Raw genomic sequence first — 19,227 nt, 5'->3', positions numbered from 1 at the left:
AGTGGTAAAAATGCACAACAGACTGATCGTTTCTCCTCCAATGCTCAGGCGTACACATTGCATCACTTTCAGACTCTACAGCAGCCTTTCTCAACCTTTTCAACACAGAGGATCCCTTAAAATAACTTTCCGGTCTGAGGGAACCCCTACTAAAAATTACTTTATTTACAATTCATAATATGTTAGTGTGGTGGTCAGTGGGAAGAATGCTGCTTACGCTTGTGGTCATTGGGAAGAATTACCCCCTTACAGATAGCTAAAAGGATTAATGGCGTCAGTGGGAACTTATCTAAAAAGCCATACATTGTTCTTTGCTCAAGGAATTCCTAGCAACCTCTGGAGGATCCCTGGTTGAGAAACCCTTCTCTAAAGGGAGATTGCCTTTTCTGATTTGCAGCAGTCTTGGGACATGTAGTTTAACAACTAACATCTACTGAGGAGTCAAGCTGGTTTTGGACTACCAATCCCATAATTCTGGAGCCACAGGGGATTCTGGGAGAGTCTATAAATTCGACTGTTACTGGTGGTCTTGCTCTCTTGGTCCAGGGACATCTTAGAGGTCAGACGGGAGCCACTATCCTGCTTGCAGTCATACTGAAGATACAGTGATCTGGCCTCACACCAGCAGTCTTCAGATCAATTTGCGCCAGAACCAGAGGTTCGGTAACATTGTGCAACCCATTGCCAGATACCAAATCACACATTCGTGCTCAGTAGCCAGAGCATAGAGACATCTGGATTGAACGTCACCTGGGGTTTTCTGCCAATGCTACCACAGCTGCTGTGCACTCACCACTCTACTCTAACTCTGATTTACTGAATTCCAAAACCTGCTCATCACCTTCTTGCACTGGAGCCTTAGCTTCAATTGCAGAATCCATAGGGATATATAATAAAAACTATATAATAGAAATTATATCGTTTTTATTTTTTATTATATATCCTTCTATGTTTATGTAATATGCTGCTGGTAGGCCATTTGTATTAATAATGTTTATATAATTTTATATTAAATTTTTTGCTATTTTGTTTTTGTTGTTTTCTTTTTACATCATTGGGTATCGCATAGTCGCGTTTCCCCATTGTTTTCCCCATGTGGATTCTGCATTACCCATTGAGATAGAAACCCTGCCACTTTTTCACAATGTTTTGGAACTTAGCTGATCTACTTAGCTTCAATTGGGATTAGTAAGAGAGCAGTTTGCCCAGACTTTACTCTGTTTCTTTTATACATGGACACTGCTAGCAGACACATCTACTTTCCCCTTCACAGTTAAGGGGACCTTGTTACTTTGCCATCACTGCATGCAGACTTGACTCAATTATCAGCACCTAAATTGCAAGAAGATACAGCCTTCAGCACGAACTGCCTCTTCGCTATTCAAAATCTATCACCCACCTAGGAGCAGTGGTGTATTTAGGTTTTGTGCTGCCCTAAGCCGGACTAAACTCGTGCACCCCCTAATTTAACTATGGCCCACCCCTTCCTGTCAAGGCCACACCCCTTCCTGTTTCACACCCACCCTGTCATCTGTAAACCACAACCCTTCCTCTTTAGGCTCCACCTCTTCCTCTCTGTACATTAAAAGTGGGTACAAAGTGCATACTTGTATATTTTGTTGTTTTGTATGGGTACGTTGGTTCGTGGGAGCGCTCCTGGGGGCGAGCGCACGCTCCTAGGGGCCCCACTAGGCAGCAGGGAAGACAATCCAGGTGGTCAGCGGCGGCAATTGCCGCCGGGCACCCACGATCATTCCCCGCTGAGAGAGAACAACGGTCTGCTGTTGTAAACACAGCAGACCGTTGTTCTCTCTGAAATGATCAAAGAGCGCCTGTGATCCTCCTATTTAGAATCACAGTTCCCTGTGTTCATTTCACAAACCCCTCCCCCATACAGTTAGAAAACACCCACCTAGGCTCACACTTAACCCTTTGATCACCCCCAGGTTAACCCCTTCCCTGTCAGCGTCATTATTACAGTAACAGTGCATATTTGTAGCACTGATTTCTGTAGTAAACGCTTACCTTCCTCAGCAATACCGCACCGGGGACTGTGGGGAGCCTGTCTGCATTGGTGGTAGGCCTCCTTCCACAGCTCGTGCTGTAGAGAGCACCACTACAATTCATATTGTTTTACCCAGTGATTCCTTATTATTTATTTAATCTGCCTATGCATTGGTACATCTATCCACTCTGCTTGTTCCTTACATCATTTATTATCAAATATTTATTTCTGGTAGCCATGTGTTTCCGTAATTAACTCGTACTACTTTGAAGTACTCAATACAGCAGTGTTTACTGAACTCAATGTTCAATGCCTTTAATGTGTGCTTGATATTGTGTGTGATAAGGGTATTGAAAAGCGTTACCAAATTCAAGTCTGAACCTACAGTGTCAGAGGTGTTTGCAAGGTAAGGACAGTTCCAGAGTGTTCCAGCATGGCTGAGCCCCTATGTACAGTATATAGTCAGGTCCATAAAGTAATGGTTTAATGAGCTTGTTGTAAAAGAATCTGAATGGTCTGTACAGAGCCCTGACCTTAACCCTAAGTAATACCTTTGGGATGAATTGCTGATCACTAACTTGGTCCTCTTCTCTAACATTAATACCTGAGCTCACATTTTTTTAAATTTCGATTTAAATAGATGTACATGCATACAAACACGGTTCTTCAAAATCTTTCCTAGAAATGTAGAGGATGTTATAGCAAAAAACCAAAAAAAAATTAAGGAGGGAAGGGGGCAACTAAAGGCAAATAGACTGAGCACTTTGCAAGTATAGTTGCACTAATTTTGCCAGAGCTTAGTAAACGTGGTAAAGCTCTGCTGATTTTCATCATCCAATCATATGCAAGCAAAAAATTGTTTTGTTTTTTTTGCACCCGATTGGGTTTTCTTTACAAAGTGAAGCTTTACCATATTGACATTTAAAAAAAAAGAAAGAAAAAAAGAGTGCCACTGCACTTGCAGAGTGCATAGTCTATTTGCATTTAGTAAATCAACCCCACAGGTAAAACAGGCTATAGAAAGAATTGAACCACTTCCAGACCACCCCACGTACATATACTGCAGCAGGACGTCCCTTCAGCGCGAAATCAAGAACCTGTACGTCACTTCGATTTCCGGCATGTGCGCTCACGGCAACCAGCTCTTGCTGTGATTGGTGGACCTGATGTTCACTGGCATCAGGCGATCATTCCTGAAAGAAGCAGAATGGCGGTCTGCTAAGCAGGACCACGGATCTCCATCTTCCCCCAGTCAAAGCAACCCCCACACAGTTAGCAAGCACTCCCAGGGAACACATTTAACTTTTTGAGTGCCACTGATGTTAACCGCTTCCAGTGTTATTAGTACAGTGACAGTGCAATTGTTTAGCACTGATCACTGTATTGCTATCACTGGTCCCCAAAAAGTGTCACTTAGTCAGATTTGTCCTCCCCAATGTTGCAGTCCTGCTAAAAATTGCTGATCGCCGCCATTACTAGAAAATAAAATATTTAAAAAAGAAAAATTCCGTAAATATATCCCATAGTTTGTAGATGCTATAAATTTTGTGCAAACCAATCAATATGCGCTTATTGGGATTTTTTTTTTCTTTACCAAAAACAGGTAGCAGGATACATATTGGCCTAAATTGATGAAGAAATTTGATTTTTTTTTTTCACATTTTTTTTATTGGATATGTTTTATAGCAGAAAGTAAAAAAATATATATACTTTTTTCCAAATTGTTGGTCTTTTTTTTTTGTTTATGGCACAAAAAATAAAAACCGAAGAGGTGATCAAATACCACCAAAAGAAAGCTCTATTTGTGGGGAAAAAAAGCACATCAACTTTATTTTGGTACAGTGTCGCACGACCACGCAATTGTTAAAGTAACGCATTGCTGTATTGCAAAAAATGGCCTGGTCATGACTAGGAGTAAACCTTCTGGAGCTGAAGTGATTAAAGGAGCTTCACACCTCTCTTTTTGAAAATGCTAGTTTCCTGGCTGTCATGCCAATTAGGCAAGCTGTTAGCAAGCTTAAGTGCCGGTTCACACTGATGCGATGCGGGAAGGCTGCGAATTCGCAGCCTGTTCCCGCATCGCACACGCACCCCAGGCAGTTCACACTGCCATATGCGATCCGCTGGGGGTGTCAATGTAATCTTAACGACACCCCCAGTTTGATCGCATATCGCAGTGCGATCGTGCAGTTCGCACAGGATCGGATCGCACAAGTGTGAACCGCTGTGCGATCCGATCCTGATGCGGCAGCAAAAATGCCTCCTGTGCGTGTTTGCTGCGGGTGCGATGCGAATTTAGCCATAGAAACTGTATGGCTAAACTCGCACCGCACAGCTGATCGCATGTCATGTCGGAGCAGTGCGCTCCGACATGACATGCGAACCCCGCACACGCAGTAGTGTGAACCGGGGCTTAGTGCTCCCAGGCTTGGTGTGAATGGTGCTGTAAGATTTTGAAAATGCTTGAATATTGAAAAACGTTTGGTTAGTGTGTTTAAAACTCTAACTGTTAGTGCCTGCTGAATGCGACATTTTAGGCTGCTGTTTACATGCTAAGGGGAACCTATTCAACTTGTATCTTCAGACACCATATTAACCACTTGCCGACCAGTCACGTTAACTGTACTGCGGCAAAGTGGCTCGTTCCCGTTCAGCGACGTAGACCTACGTCGCTGGACTCCTCCCCTTGTGGGAGGCATGCGCGCGACGCCGGAGGCTCGCTCCCACTGTATTCAGTCACAGCGGGAGTCGGGCCAGGGGAGGAGTGGCCATCGTCGGGGAATCAAGTCTGGAGATCCGCCCGCTTGTGTAAACAAAGCGGGCGGATCACCAAGTGACAGACAGGGTCAGATTGCAGAGTTCAGCATAGCTGAACCTGCGATCTGTCCCTGTGTCACTCAGTCACCTCCCCCTACACACGTCAGTAAGCACCAGGCATACATTAACCCCCTCCCTCTCCAAAAAATGAACCCCTTACCTGCCAGTGTCATTTTTACAGTAACAGTGCATATTTATAGCACTGATTACTGTAATGTCACTGGTACCCCCAAAAGTGTCAAAAATGTCAGTCAAGGGTCCGATCTGTCCGCCGCAATGTCGCAGTCCCGCAAAAAAAAAATTGCAGATCGCCGCCATTACTCATTAAAAAAAAAAACACCAAAAATGACAGAAATCTTTCCCTTAGTTAGTAAACGCAATAACTTTTGCGCAAACCAATCAAAATACGCTTATTGTGATTTTTTTTTACCAAACATAGGTAGCAGAAAACAAATTGACCAAAAATGTAAAAAAATTTTGATTTTTACATTTTTTTTTTGGGGGGGGGGGGGGGGGATTTCATATAAAAAAATGTGAAAAATATTGTTATTTTTTTCAAAATTTACGCTATTTTTTTGTTTATAGCACAAAAAGTAAAAATCGCACAGGTGATCAAATACCACCAAAAGAAAGCTCTGTTTGTGGGAAAAAAAGGACGTAAATTTCGTTTGGGTACGGCATCGCACGACCGCGCAATTGTCAGTTAAAGTCGCACAGCGCCGAATCGCAAAAAGTGGCCTGGACGTAAGACAGCAAAATCCTCCGGTGGTAAAGTGGTTAAAAGGTTATTGTACAAATATGTAGATTCCCATTGGGCAAACATCCACAGCTGAGCTTATGGAGGAGAGAGAAAGAGTGCTCTGTGACTTTTAGCATGGTCAATCAGGCTAACATAGACACTGATGTATTTCTATAAATGTACATCATTAATATCTACGCCCAAAGGTTTGCAGGTGTAACTTTTCTTTAAAGTTCAAAAAATATTTGCATATATATAGAATAGAGCACTGTATTGTGCAACACAGTATTCTGCTACAGGCTAAAAATGCTAGCTCAGCTTTAACAAAAAGCTGAACATGTTTATTCAATGCTGATGCTTTTCCAGAGAACTTTTTAGAGAGCTCTGACCTATGCTATAAACTATTTGTAATACAATCCCATTACAATATGCAATGCTTCCCCACAACTAGTTGTACCTGTTGAATAGTCCATAGAATATTGTGAAGTAGCACAAAAGGGTTAAGTGAGATCCCCGCCCCTGGGAAGGTTTTGTAGAGCACCTGCAGTGCAGGTAATGCAGGGAGGAGTTCACTTTAGAATCAGTGGACAGAGTGAAGGAAACAGATCTGGTTTCTGTATCCCAGATATACTCTCTAGTACAGATTGTCTAGAGGTGCTTCCTTAGTAGAACTATTTGCCTTGTAATAGGAAAAAAAATGAGGCTTCAATCAGGGGGAGCCTTTGTTTCCTTACTGCTATATTTTCTGGGTGTACAGGGCTCCAAAGCTGACATCCTGTGGACAGCCAATGTCAATCTCTCCTATGTGTTGGACAACAGGACACTGTTTGAAGAGGGAGAGCTTGGGGTCTATGGCAATGAATCGCCAGTGGACAGAGCTTATGGACTGGTGGCTCTACCAAAGAGTCATAGGAGTTCTAATTATTATGCATGTACAGCCAATGTGAACTTCAGTATTCCCGAGAATTGGAATGGACCTTGGATTGCACTTATACAGCGAGGAGGGGGTTGCACCTTCAGTGATAAAATCAATGCAGCTTCTATGGTGGGAGCAAGAGCAGTGGTCATATACAACAACAATGGAGATGACAATGAGGTCATTGAAATGTCTCATCCAGGTGAGTTTCAAGACCATATTTATGTATAATCTCTGTGCATGTAGCATGGAAAAAAAAAAATCAGTGATTGCCCTCTTTCTCTGAAACTTGCAAAATGGTCCAAAAATGCGCTGCATTCAATTATGTATGTTTTAACCCTAGCAACCTACAGCTAAAAAATATCAGTAGTGTATGGAAATCCATGAATAAACAAAGTAAAATGACACACTGCGCAAAACATAGAAGAGCAAATAAAAAAAAAAAAAAAAGAATTCACTTGAGCGGATGAGGGCATATTTTGGATGGGTAGTCCGGCATAGTTCTGAACATTGGCAGCTCTCAGATCTTGGGGACGTAATAGGCAAGGATTCTGCTAGTGTATGTTTAGAGCACCAGAGTGTGGCCTGGAAGTTTCATTCGGTCTGTTAAGTGTAAATTTTTTTTTATTTTTTTCCAACATAGATATTTTATTGTAAATGTAGAATTTGATATAGTAATTACTGAGCCAGTTACTGTCAGCCCTGACAAATCCATAAAAAAAAATGGTGGTATTTTATTAAATCTGTCATTCAGACTGCTTTGTATCCAAATTTTTTCAGGAAGAAAATATATATTTAATATTGTCGTCTTGGTTGTTTGAAAGCTATATTGTAGTGCTTGGCAGAGTTACTAAATCTAAAAAGGTTAAAAAAAAAAAATGCATGACGATTTTAATGCATCTAGTGTTTTTACTTAATAGCAGCAATTACCTTTTCTATTATATGCTCTTCTGAGTTTTTTTTGCTTTTTCAGATATTTGGAGTCTATATTTGTAGCTAAATCTTGTGTGTTTTTTTTGTTTTGTGTAGTGAATGATGAGTACACCTTTTTAGATTAAGTTAATTTACTTGACCATACCCTTTTACCCAGCCCACCATTGTCCTTTACATTAACCAAGGAAAATTGTTTTGAACAGCCAAAAAATTGTGACATACAATATAAGCACATATATTTAGTCCATCTGGAGCTTAATGAGCTCATAAATGTATAATGTGGAAAGGAGTCCATGAGCTATCCCTAATGAAAGTTTACTCAATAATGAAAATAATTCTGCAGCTCCTCAGTGAAATCAGGGGACAATTTAGTCAATCATAGAAAAAAGAAAGTAGCAAGGGCTTAATAGGGATTAGAAAGATAGTAGCAAATATGGTAGATTTCCAAAGTAGCATCACTATATGGTGCTATGTTTTGTAAATACATTTGCTACTATCTTTTGAATCTCTGCACCCTTGCTACTTTTTTTTTTTTCCAATAGTTTAGTTCTGTTGAAACTAAACTAAAACCAAAATGTTAATGAAAGTAAAAAAGTTGGGGGGGAAAGCACAGGGGCTGCCATTTCTGATTTCCTTTATAATGCTGTGTGTCATGGCCTTTTATGTTGGGTCATCCACTTTGATTTTTTGAGTCCCAAGCCGCCATCTGAATGCTTGTTCTAGGTAAGTCCCCTAAAGTATTCAGGCAAGGTATCAAAATAAGACAACTAGCAATTGTCAAAGAAGTCAGGAAGGGCACCCTTCAAATTTCTCCAGTGACAAGTTTTCTAAAAGAGAAATGCCCTGAATGGGCATATGACCGTGTTTAGGCCTGCAAATTTACCACCCAGGCCAAAACACTCATATCCTTTAGGGGAGATCACGTGCTCTCCCCCCCCCCCCCATATTCAAAAGCCCAACATTAAAATGGTTGTAAGTCCTCACATATACCTAGTGACGTTACTGGCCTCCTACATACGTTGTATCTCTACAAGCATTTCAAGTGCTGAAATTATAAAGCTTGTCTGAGAATCTGAAGAGAAAAAAAGGGGGGGGGGCGTAGAGATCAAACTCAAAGCTCCAGGAGTGCGCTGACAGTGGATTTGAATGAAGAGACCACACACACACACACACAGGAACAGAGCTGAGGCTGTCCATCTGCTGGAGCTCAGTCCCCTGTCCCCATTTATCTCTTGGTGTCAGGAAGACTTGTCAGGTGTGATTCATGCTCCTAGCAGAGGAATGAAGCTACAGACAGAAATGACACTTTGTGCTTTTTATTGAAACAAGTACACACTATAGAGGGGTATGCTTTGCTATTTCATGTTTAAGGCTTACAGCCATTACAAGGCAATAGAGGGAGGGCTCTGACAAAATGGCAAAGTAGTGGCATTACCTTGTTGGCGGGCCATATATCTTGTTGGCAGGAGTAGGGCTATTAGAACAGGCTGTCACTTTACCTATTCAGGACAAAGTAATGGCATAGCTTTCCATAATGGTTACCCTCTCAATACTGAATTGAGCTAGGTTTACAACACCTTTACTGTTGGCACAGCATCCAACGCCTTTACTATTGGGACAGCATTCAACCCCTGGTCTAACTGTGCTCCTGTACAGTGGAACAATACAAAAGATAGGCAGCTACAGTCCCAAACTTACATAGAGCTTTCAGACCACTGTACTGCAAAGCTAGCTTCTTTTGACTGACCACCTTTCCATGTCCTGAGTTGTTTGTTAAAGACCTCCTCTGAGATGTGTCTATATGTAAAATGGCTGCATAAGCACCATTGTAATAACAGAAATGTTAAAACACAAGTCCAACTGCCTCTAGCAGATGACAGTGCATACCAAGAAATGAATCTGAGCTCCTGCATGAGGTCACACCACCTACTCCTTTTCAGCATGTTGTAGCTGAGTAGGTTTGAGCCAGGGAAAAAAAAATAAAGCTAAACTCTCATAATCCAAAGTAAGCTTCCCTTATTTTGCACCATATGTACTGATTGATTGGCATGATGTAATAAGCACAGATATGATTCTTGAATATTCCAGTCTATCTGTGTTTTATAGGCTGTTCCCTTCTGCAGTAGATGTAGAGTGTAAATTGGTGGCATTTCAGATTTTCTGTAGCCCTTCTTTTTTTTTTTTTTTTTTTTTTTTTTTATCTTTTTATGGTGATCTAAGCTCTTCTATAAACGAATGCCTCATTTGCGTAGTACTTTGTATGTTGTCTATATTATGAGTTTGTATTTCCTAATGTATTGTGTATGTATGGGGCAGTTGTTGACAAGGATTCTCATGGCGCATTTGTGGTACAAAAATCTATTCTCATGTGTCAGGACAATTCCCTCCGGAAGACACCTGAACATTAATGATATGTTACTGGGCCCTGGAGCAGGAATAAGGTGTTATTTCTTATCACTTATTTTTTATCTTTTATCCCACACCAGCCCTGTTCTCAACCATAAGTTTTCCTCTGCTTTTCACCTTCTACTGATTGCACGCAGAGTATGTATTGTTTTTGTGGCTTCAAAGTCTTCAGCAGTTTTGCAAAGAGGAGCTTTTTGAAATGAGAGGGAGAGAAAAAAAAAAAAAACTCCAGCCAAGTTGTATATAAAAAGTAACAAAAAATGAACACAACACTGATTTAAGTGAGATTGTTCAAAATGTATTTTGATAAACTGAACAGAGTTTTCAAATGTATAAATGCTACACCTTGTTTTCGGATTAGCACTCTGAATGAGCCTTCCTGCATTTTATTACTTTCATGCATGTTACCATTCAATCCCAGTCCAGTTTGTTTGGGCCCTTTCACACGGGCGTCTGTTGAATGGATTCCACTTGTTTAGCGGGGAATCGCTCCGCTGAGCAGGCAGATTACAGATCCGTCCCGTCTCCCCTCACTGTGCAGAGCGGAGACTGACAGTTCCCCCCCTTCCTATGGGGAAATTGGGTGAAAACTGACCATCTGCCGTTTTCATCTGATCCACCAGATGGATAGAAAATAGGACCACCATCCATCTGGATTTTGCGGACAGGATCAAATTGGATAGCGGTGGATGTCAGCAGCTGACATCCACTGCTCCTTAGGGTAGATTGGAGAATTCGATCCGGTCCACCTGAAAAAACTGACAGGCGGACCTGATTGGAAAGCCATGTTAAAGGGCCCTTACTTAAACTTTTAGGGATCATTCAGACATGCACTGAGACCTGTCCTCTGTGTTAAGCCACTGTCTGCTGTGTGTTTCGGATGGTGCAAGTGGCTCTGATTTGATATGTCAAATTGGATCAATGTGAACATGGGTGGAAGCTTATTGGTTTCCATGCAGAGCTGCACCAGATTTTGCACTTCCCAGTTTTAGTAAATCAACCCCTGTGCATTCAGATCCATGCACTTTCTCCTACCCACATGTCGGATTTTGATATGTGACTGTGTCCGTGCAGCTGCTGCTTCTGCATATCACTTCCATGGGTTGCCTCTGCACAACTCCAAGCTGGATTCACACATAGCATATAGTGGTTCAACACCAAGGATGGGTCTCAGTGTCTACCTAAATGAGCCCTTAGAGTAGAGTGCACTCACACTGGGCACCATTGAACTGAACTGTGCCTGGATTCAATCGTCCCACCCCACCCTACTGGTCTTCACTAACACTGGGCTATTAACAAGTGTTCCTGGACAAATCTATTATATCATCACCTCTGTCAGCAAGTCCACAGAAATTCCTGCTTTTGTGCTCAGTAATCTATATATCTATGTTCATATTGCAGCAAGCTGAACCAGACCAAGTGAACTGTGTCCTTGAGCACCTCTTCCAAGTGGTCACAGGCACAATACACGTAATCAGGCACATTTCAGAGCACTACACAAACAAATTGGGCCAAGGGGGTTAAACATGCTTGGACATGATTAAAACTGCTGGAGTGTGAGTGCACCCTAGTAATCTGCACCCAAAACATGTAAACTACTTTGGTGTTTCTCACTTTGGATAATAAAATCAACTGAACCTATCACACTTGGTGATCTCACCTCTTAACTTTTTTTTTTTTTTTTTCATCGCAACTACAGTGTAATCTGAGATGTTCGACCTACTGGCCTGCAAAATTCTTTACACTAGTTCCCAGTTTTCCTCTGTACTGGACATCATTTTTTCTGGATTATATTTGTTTTAATTGTTTTTATTTAGTTTTCAGAATCAGTAAACGTTACAACTTAATACAAAAGCGTGCAGTATGGCTCTGTCAACCTAAACAGTAACAAGACGTTAACGATGATGCCATGTTTTAAAGATAGGGAGTTTAAGACAGAAATCCATGGAAGTTCACCATTGGTTATCAGGAACTACGCCAAAGAGGTCAACTATGTTGAAAACTTGTATTGTGAAACAAGTTGTTATAGTCTAATAATGCCTCGTTTCCACTGAGTGGTACGGTTCGGTACGGTACACATTGCGTTTCCACTGCCAATAGTACCCTTTTCATGATAGGCGTGGTGTAGCTGGTCACAGCAGGAAAACGGTGATAGACGATTCTCTGTAAACCAATCAAAGTTCTGCAGAGTGTAGCTCCACCCAGTTAGTACAGGTCTAATGTGCTTGGTACCCCAACGAAAGGGTACCAAAAAGTGGTACGGTTCGAAATTAGGGTACCATTCATAATGGAAACGGCATAAATAGCGTACCGAACCGTACCAGAAAGCTCAGTGGAAACGCGCCATAAGAGGCTAAGCAACCAGTGGGCCTTACAACCAGTGGGCCTTACATAAGTCAAATATTGTACATTCGGCAGGGGGGTCAAGCAGGACAACACCTGCCCACCCGACTACTGAGGGAGGCTATAGACCTAATAATGAAATTGTAGCAAACATAAAGACCACTATGTCATCTAATACTAGATTTATTTATCCTACCCTGAAATTTTTATATACTTAGAGAATCAAATGTATCTGGAACCTGTCCTTTAAGATAAATTGTCATACAAAACCAAGACGGAAACCCTAAATTCTAGACAAAGCATTCTAGATTATATTTCATACGTTTTTTTTTTTTTTTTTTTTGCTCAGGTTACAATTTTGCATGATGTGTATTTTTAAAAAAAATGCTAGTTTCTTGGTTGTGTCTGGCTTTAAAATGTTTTGAGTTGCTGACCTGGAACAAGCATATTGTAAATCGATCTCACAAAAATGACAGTATTTCTACTGAATACGTGGTCCAAGTCTTGGCCTCGGAAAGCATTGAAACCAAAGCATCAGTAGAACAAACTCTCTCAAAGGAAATGGTGGTACAGCAACAAAGCTAGTAGTAGTCATAAAGCAAGAGAAGCATGGAGAAGAGTATCCTAATGCATTTTTGAGGACATTGGTGTCTGAAATTCTTACCGTTCTTTGCTACACCTTATGACCAAAAAACGAGAGGAGGGCACACCAACCTTGCACATTACCTTTGCAATAACCTATTTATCAAGTAAATAAAACAGATGCATATTCACATACGTCATGAAAAGTCAAGCATATCTGTGTGCACAGTGTCATAGACAGCCAGGATCCCTGAAGATGTCCCCTCTTCCTTCAAAGCCAATTTTATAAGCTGCATAGTCCACCTTTAAATACTATGAGTCCCACCTATTGATAATTGTATGCTCCACCCACTGGCAGATGGTTGGGCTTCAACTCATGTGACTTTAGACCTAATAAAATGTTAAAAACATGGGTATACAGTGCCTTGCAAAAGTATTCACCCCCTTGGCATTTTTTGTTTGGTTGCCCCACAACCTGGAATTAACATGGATTAAGGATTTGCATCATTTAACTTACAAAACATGCCCACAACTCTATGGAGCGTACGGCTTATTGTCCTATGTATAGATACTCCAGTCTCTGCTGTGGACTCTGCAACTCCTCCAGGGTTACCTTGGGTCTCTGTGCTGCCTCTCTGATTAATGCCCTCCTTGCCCGGTCTGTGAGTTTTGGTGAGCGGCCATCTCTTGGCAGTTTTGCTGTTGTCATGATGTTTCCATTTGGTTATGATAAATTTGATGGTGCTCCTGGGGATCATCAAAGATTCAGGTTTTTTATTTTTTTATAACCTAACCCTGACTTGTACTTCTCAACAACATTGTCCCTTACTTGTTTGGAGAGTTCCTTGGTCTTCATGGCAGTGTTTTGGTTAGTGGTGCCTCCTTGCTGGTGTTGCAGCCTCTGGGGCCTTTCAAAAAAGGTGCGTGTATATGTAATGACCGATCATGTGACACTTATATTGCACACAGGTGGATATCATTTCACTATGTGACTTCTGAAGGTAATTGGTTGCACCAGAGCTTTTTATGGGCTTCATAACAAAGGGGGTGAATACATACGCACATGCCAATTTTCTGTTTTCTATTTCTAAAAAATAGTTTTATGTATATATTTTTCTCATTTCACTTCACCAACTTAGACTATTGTGGTCTGATCTGTCACATAATATTCAGATTAACAAAACATTGAACTTAAGGCTGTAATGTAATAAAATAGGTAAAAGGTCGGGGGTTGAATACTTTTGCCAGGCACTGTAAATTAATATATAAAAACCTAAGAAATATAGGCATGTATCCACATGTCTTCAATTCCCCCATATATTGTGTAATACAACAGAAATCATTCATACATAACTGTCATAATCAATACCGTATAGGAAATATACCAATGTATCTTATAGCTCATGGGTTGGAAACCAGACATGTCCCATATGTAAGCCAGGTATACATCCAATGCTTTGTGATGGACTAAAAGCAGGTATCCATAGATTGACTTGTATCCCAGTCTTGGAATGCACGCCACCCAGTATCACTGGCAGAGCGTCATGGACATGAGTTTCATCTGCTAGTTCTGGTACCGGCATGACTTCCCTTCTGTTTGACAGTTTGCTAGGTTCAGTTCTCCCTCAGGCAATATAACCCTGAGTAGTTGATGCTGGAACGCCGCTGGAACTGAGCTCAAGCCATCTGGAAGTGACATGATGCCGATCCTGGTAGTAGTGGCTGGAATGCATGTTCATGCCATTCCTCCAGTGATACTGGTTCTCCATCGCTGGACAGGGCATTTGCTGGGTGTGCCCCTCCTAAATGCATCCGTGACCAAGGTGGTGCAGAATCGCATCGAGAGAGTTTTAAGTTGTCTGTTCAAGGTACCCGATGTGTAAGGCGGTGACCCTAACTAAAATGCCTAGCATAGTCCAGAAGAACCCACCCTAAAGGCAGGCCTCTCATGTGACCCTTGCTTGGCATGTGACTACCACCCCACGACTCCTGCTTAATTACAAGCAGGGGCAAGAACTCTTACTGGACCAAGTGGGGTTCAAGTTCTGACATGTGAAGGCTGTTTTTAGTCCTGAAGGTACTGAAAGCTCAGCCTGCATGATGCCCCCCCCCCCACGAGGGAGTGTTAACAGCAGGCTGGGCTCAAAGAATGTGGGAGAATGTTGTTCTGGTCGACGATCAGTAGCACTTCTGAGGAGGAGCTATACTTAATCACAGAAATAAAAATCTCTATTTTAGCTTTTGAAGCTTTTTTTCAAATCTCATCCTTTATCCTGGTGTGCTAGCTTAGTGAACTGAGTCTCTCATGTCTGTTTACATCAAAAGCCCAGGTAACGGGAGGTTTTTTTTATGTATACGCGGAGAGCTTGTTATATAATTAGTTGCGCACACACCCCTGGTGACTCAGTCGCAGAGGAACATTTTAAAAGTTTTTTTTTTTTTTTTTTTTTTTGTGTCCCTTGCTTTTACTTTTCCTTTTAATTCTTTGTCATGTACTGACAAAGGGAAGCAAATGCATTTCCAAAACTTCTTTCTTTTTTTCTTTTTTTTTTTTTTTTTTTTTTTTTTTTTTTTTTCTTTCCGGATTTGCACCTATAGTCACTTTACAAATTCAAATGTAAAACTCCCTAGAGGTGCTGGATAAAAAATGTTTTTCTTCCTTATTCACAAACACTAGATTTTGAACTGCCCTACTGATTTTAAATGTAATAGGGATGCAATGGATTTACAGCTCAGGCAACTTGCCCTCCCAACACACAATCCTCTTTTAATAAGAATTTAAATTTCTTATTTGCAGTTACCTATAGCAACAAATCAGAATCCATCATGTGGTGAATTTCAGCATGAATTGGTTGCTCTAAACAATTGGCACTCCCTTGTTCAATAAGAGTTTTAGGTGTAAATGGATATGTTTGAACAAACTTGAAATCGCTGCATTGCTCATTTTGACTTGCTAGCATTTTGGAGCTTATGTTGTGGTTGTTGAATATATCTGTGACATTTCGTGATACAGAAAGGATGTCCAAGGCTTTAAAACATGTTTAGTCTTGCACCAGAGTGACTAGATCTGGTCTGAGCCATAGTGTACAACATTCCGTTAACATTTGCGTGTCACATTCTTTCCATACAATTACCTGATCTGTATGTCTCCCTAGTAGGATGGGGTTATTAACACTGTTCTCATAGTTGAGTGATAAACTTCAGCTATATAACATATTACTGCAGGATTTTTATCTATCTGTCTGTAAATGGTGTACTATAACACTTTAAATTGCCTCCATTTATGTCAGGAGTCATTTGTTGCTAAGGATAAGGTTGTACAACAAAAGTTGCAACCTGGTTTATTTTCCAGAAAACCTAATCCAGTATTTTACTGAGAATTTTTATGACTTTTTTAACTTCTAACTATAGCTGAGATGCTAATTCACTGAGAAGGTAATGTGGATGGCGCATAGAGGCAGAGGTGGGTAATTCACTAGATTGCCAAATCTCAATTTTGCTGTTTAGTTGGACTTTGTAAACCAGAATTTATAAAACCAGAATTTATTAAACCAATCATTAACTTTACTGTAGTACTGACCTGGAGATCCATATGGTGTAGGGGCATGAGTATAGAAATGTTTTGTACCATTTAAAAAAAAAAAAAAAGTACCTAAACCCAAATACTACACCAAATGTTAAATGTGGAAGAAGAAAGGGGGAAAAAAAAAAAGTGTGTGTGTGTATGTATATATATATATATATATATATATATATATATATATATATATATATATATATATATATATATATATATATATATATATATATATATATATGTGTGTGTATATATATATATATATATATATATATATATATATATATATATATGTGTGTGTGTATATATATATATATATATATATATATATATATATATATATATATATATATATATATATATATATATATATATATATATATATATATATATATATATATGTGTATATATATATGTATATATATATGTGTGTGTATATATATATATATATATATATATATATTTATTATAAAAAAATATATATAATATAGGCCTAGGATGGGGAGAAAAAAAAAATTGCATTTGACTACAACTTCTGGTTCCAGTGGCCGCACTCTTGCTGAGGATTCTAAATCTCATGAGAATATATTCCTGTACTAAAATGCATAATATTTATACTACTTAGAAATGAATGTTTTTATAGTTCATCTCATCCGCATAGGAATTTCATAGTATAAGGTTCACTAGTCTTTTGATAGACAGGCTGGAACTCATTCGCATCTTTTGTAAGTATGAATCGGTTTAATCCACAATATTGTTGTGTTGACTAAGTTGCGCCCTTTAAAATATCTTGTATGACTTTGACCCCATGTGGATGTTGTTTATCACCTTTTTTGACTTCTTATTTGCTTGTCAGTTTGCAGATCACCCTGGTGTACAAAAATATACAATGACTGGAGCTAAGTGGTTGGTGGTAGAAGGAAGTGACTTGTTAAATTGAAAATGTTCCTGGTTCTTTTGGTTGTGTTCCAGGTATCGGTAGAAAAGGTTTCAAAGTATATTTTCTGTTAATCGTTGTCATTGTTTGCAGTGGCCTTCATAAACCTATAATCTGAGCTCAATCGTGTGCTTTGGGTATGGAGCCAGAGGAAGAATCTTGACAAATGTTGCTCTTTGTCTGCAGTACAAAGTACATTTAGTCCTTTATTCTACATCTGACCATAATGATTAATATCAAGTTCTGAGTCATAGCTCAAACTCTTTTGGCCATATCTCTCCTCTGGGAAACAGGATTGCAAGACCCAGACGTCACAGAGCAGGTCCAGGCTCTACAGTGATCCCCACACTGTCGAGATCCACCTAGATGCTTAACTGGTAGCTAGTTTAGCCTCTCAATATGCTGCCGAGAGCCTAAGCCAGCCACTCCTGCCCCTCCACAGTCAAGCGCTCCAATTAGCGCTGGAGGTACAGAGCAGTGACTGGCCATCTCCACTCTGTGCTCAGAGTGGACCAGAGAATTGAGCAATCAGTGGTCTTGGTGTAGAAGTGGTAAGGGACAGCTGCAGCATTGCTTCACCCACCTAGGTGCGCAATTTATTTATTTTTTTTCTCATTCTGCACTTCTCTTTTTAATGGCCATTAAAACCTAAGATGTTTCCTTTAGTGGTGGGATATGTTCCTCTGAGTCAACCAATGCTTTCATATAGCTCTATGGAACTCCCACTTGTGAGATTCTCCGTAGTTACTAGTTTGGTTTGTGTTCACCTATGGACTTTTGGGTCTTTCGATGAACTGTTAGGTGTGTTAACTTATCCTGTTACAATCTTCATAGTATGAATTTTAAAATAAGTTTTACTTCTCTTGTGGGTCACAGGAGTATATTTAATTCTTCTCTTTATATCGGGCACTACTGGAGATTCTGAGAAGCTAAAACAATTCAACAGCTACAAATGTTAATCAGTTGTGGGTAGAAGTAACCTTGAATGATCCTGGCCTGCCCTTCAATTAACATGACTACGGAGGCAGGCTTATGCTTGGACTGTCAACTGCTTTAAAAAATCCTTGATGAGTTGGATCCTAATGGCTACATGCATGTGCTACAATATATACTGCCAATCTCTTCTTGCAAGCAACATGCACAGGATTCAGGAACCCTGTCTGAGAGTCTACCATGCTTTGACTAGGGCCAAGTATGTAGATAAGGACTTTTTGACTTCACTAAACTACAACCTGATGCAGGCCTTTGATTCAGCATATCATCTGAGCAACTAGCACAGTTAGATCATTTTTGTGCTGGTGTAGGCACATCCAAAGACAAATAATTTTTCACACAGCAACTAATGAAGAAATCTTTGTATTTAAGGCCTTTTTTTTTTTTTTGTGTTGAGCGATTTTAAAGGTTACAGATGTAGCCAGGTGCTGGGCTGCATTATGGAGAAGGAGACCTTGCCTTTAATTATTCTCTGCTGAGATACTGATATGCTGCACTTCCCAAAGAATCCTGGGAGTTTAAGACCGAAGCCAAATAAGGGGGAAAAATTAGACTCCTTGCGCTACAGATCCTAATCGGTACTGTATTGTGCTGTAGGAGGAGTGGAGAGATGATTTTTACTAAACTGCTTGGGAAAGTTCTTCCTCTTGGCACAAAGGAGTTAGAGAGAGGGCACCTCTGTCTGGATATCCGCCTGCCAGTGGGAGACCATACCAGTGGAGATCCAAGCCTGAGACTGGGAGTGAGGACACCTTGGGGCAGTGCCACACCGCCCACATCACAGAACCTGCATTGCTGCCATGGGTAGACTGGAGCATACAATCAACCTCTGCTCCCCCCCCCCCCCTGCTGATCAACAAAGGTATTCGAGGAGAGAGTGAGGGCCCCCCTCTGCAGTGAGAGACTTAATGCTGATACTGCTAGCAGGGACTGAGCCAACGAGAGCAGGAAACCAAGTGTACTTAATACCACACCCCTT

At 40.5% G+C, this 19,227-nt stretch overlaps 1 protein-coding gene across 1 annotated transcript in view; it reads left to right on the top strand.

The window, feature by feature from the left end:
- Positions 1 to 6,167: 6,167 nt before the first annotated feature.
- RNF128 (ring finger protein 128) overlaps positions 6,168 to 19,227 on the top strand; it is a 99,535-nt gene continuing 86,475 nt past the window's right edge. Inside the window, exon 1 of the mRNA XM_082264010.1 lies at positions 6,168 to 6,679. Coding sequence (XP_082120136.1) covers positions 6,259 to 6,679 — 421 coding nt within the window. The 5' untranslated portion in view covers positions 6,168 to 6,258. The remainder of the gene's footprint in view (positions 6,680 to 19,227) is intronic.

The sequence above is a fragment of the Pelophylax lessonae genome (assembly GCF_965119305.1).
Source record: "Pelophylax lessonae genome assembly, chromosome: 7".
Taxonomy (NCBI): domain Eukaryota; kingdom Metazoa; phylum Chordata; class Amphibia; order Anura; family Ranidae; genus Pelophylax; species Pelophylax lessonae.
The sequence above is the reverse complement of the archived record's forward strand: the minus strand, read 5'-3'. Positions and strand labels throughout refer to the sequence as shown.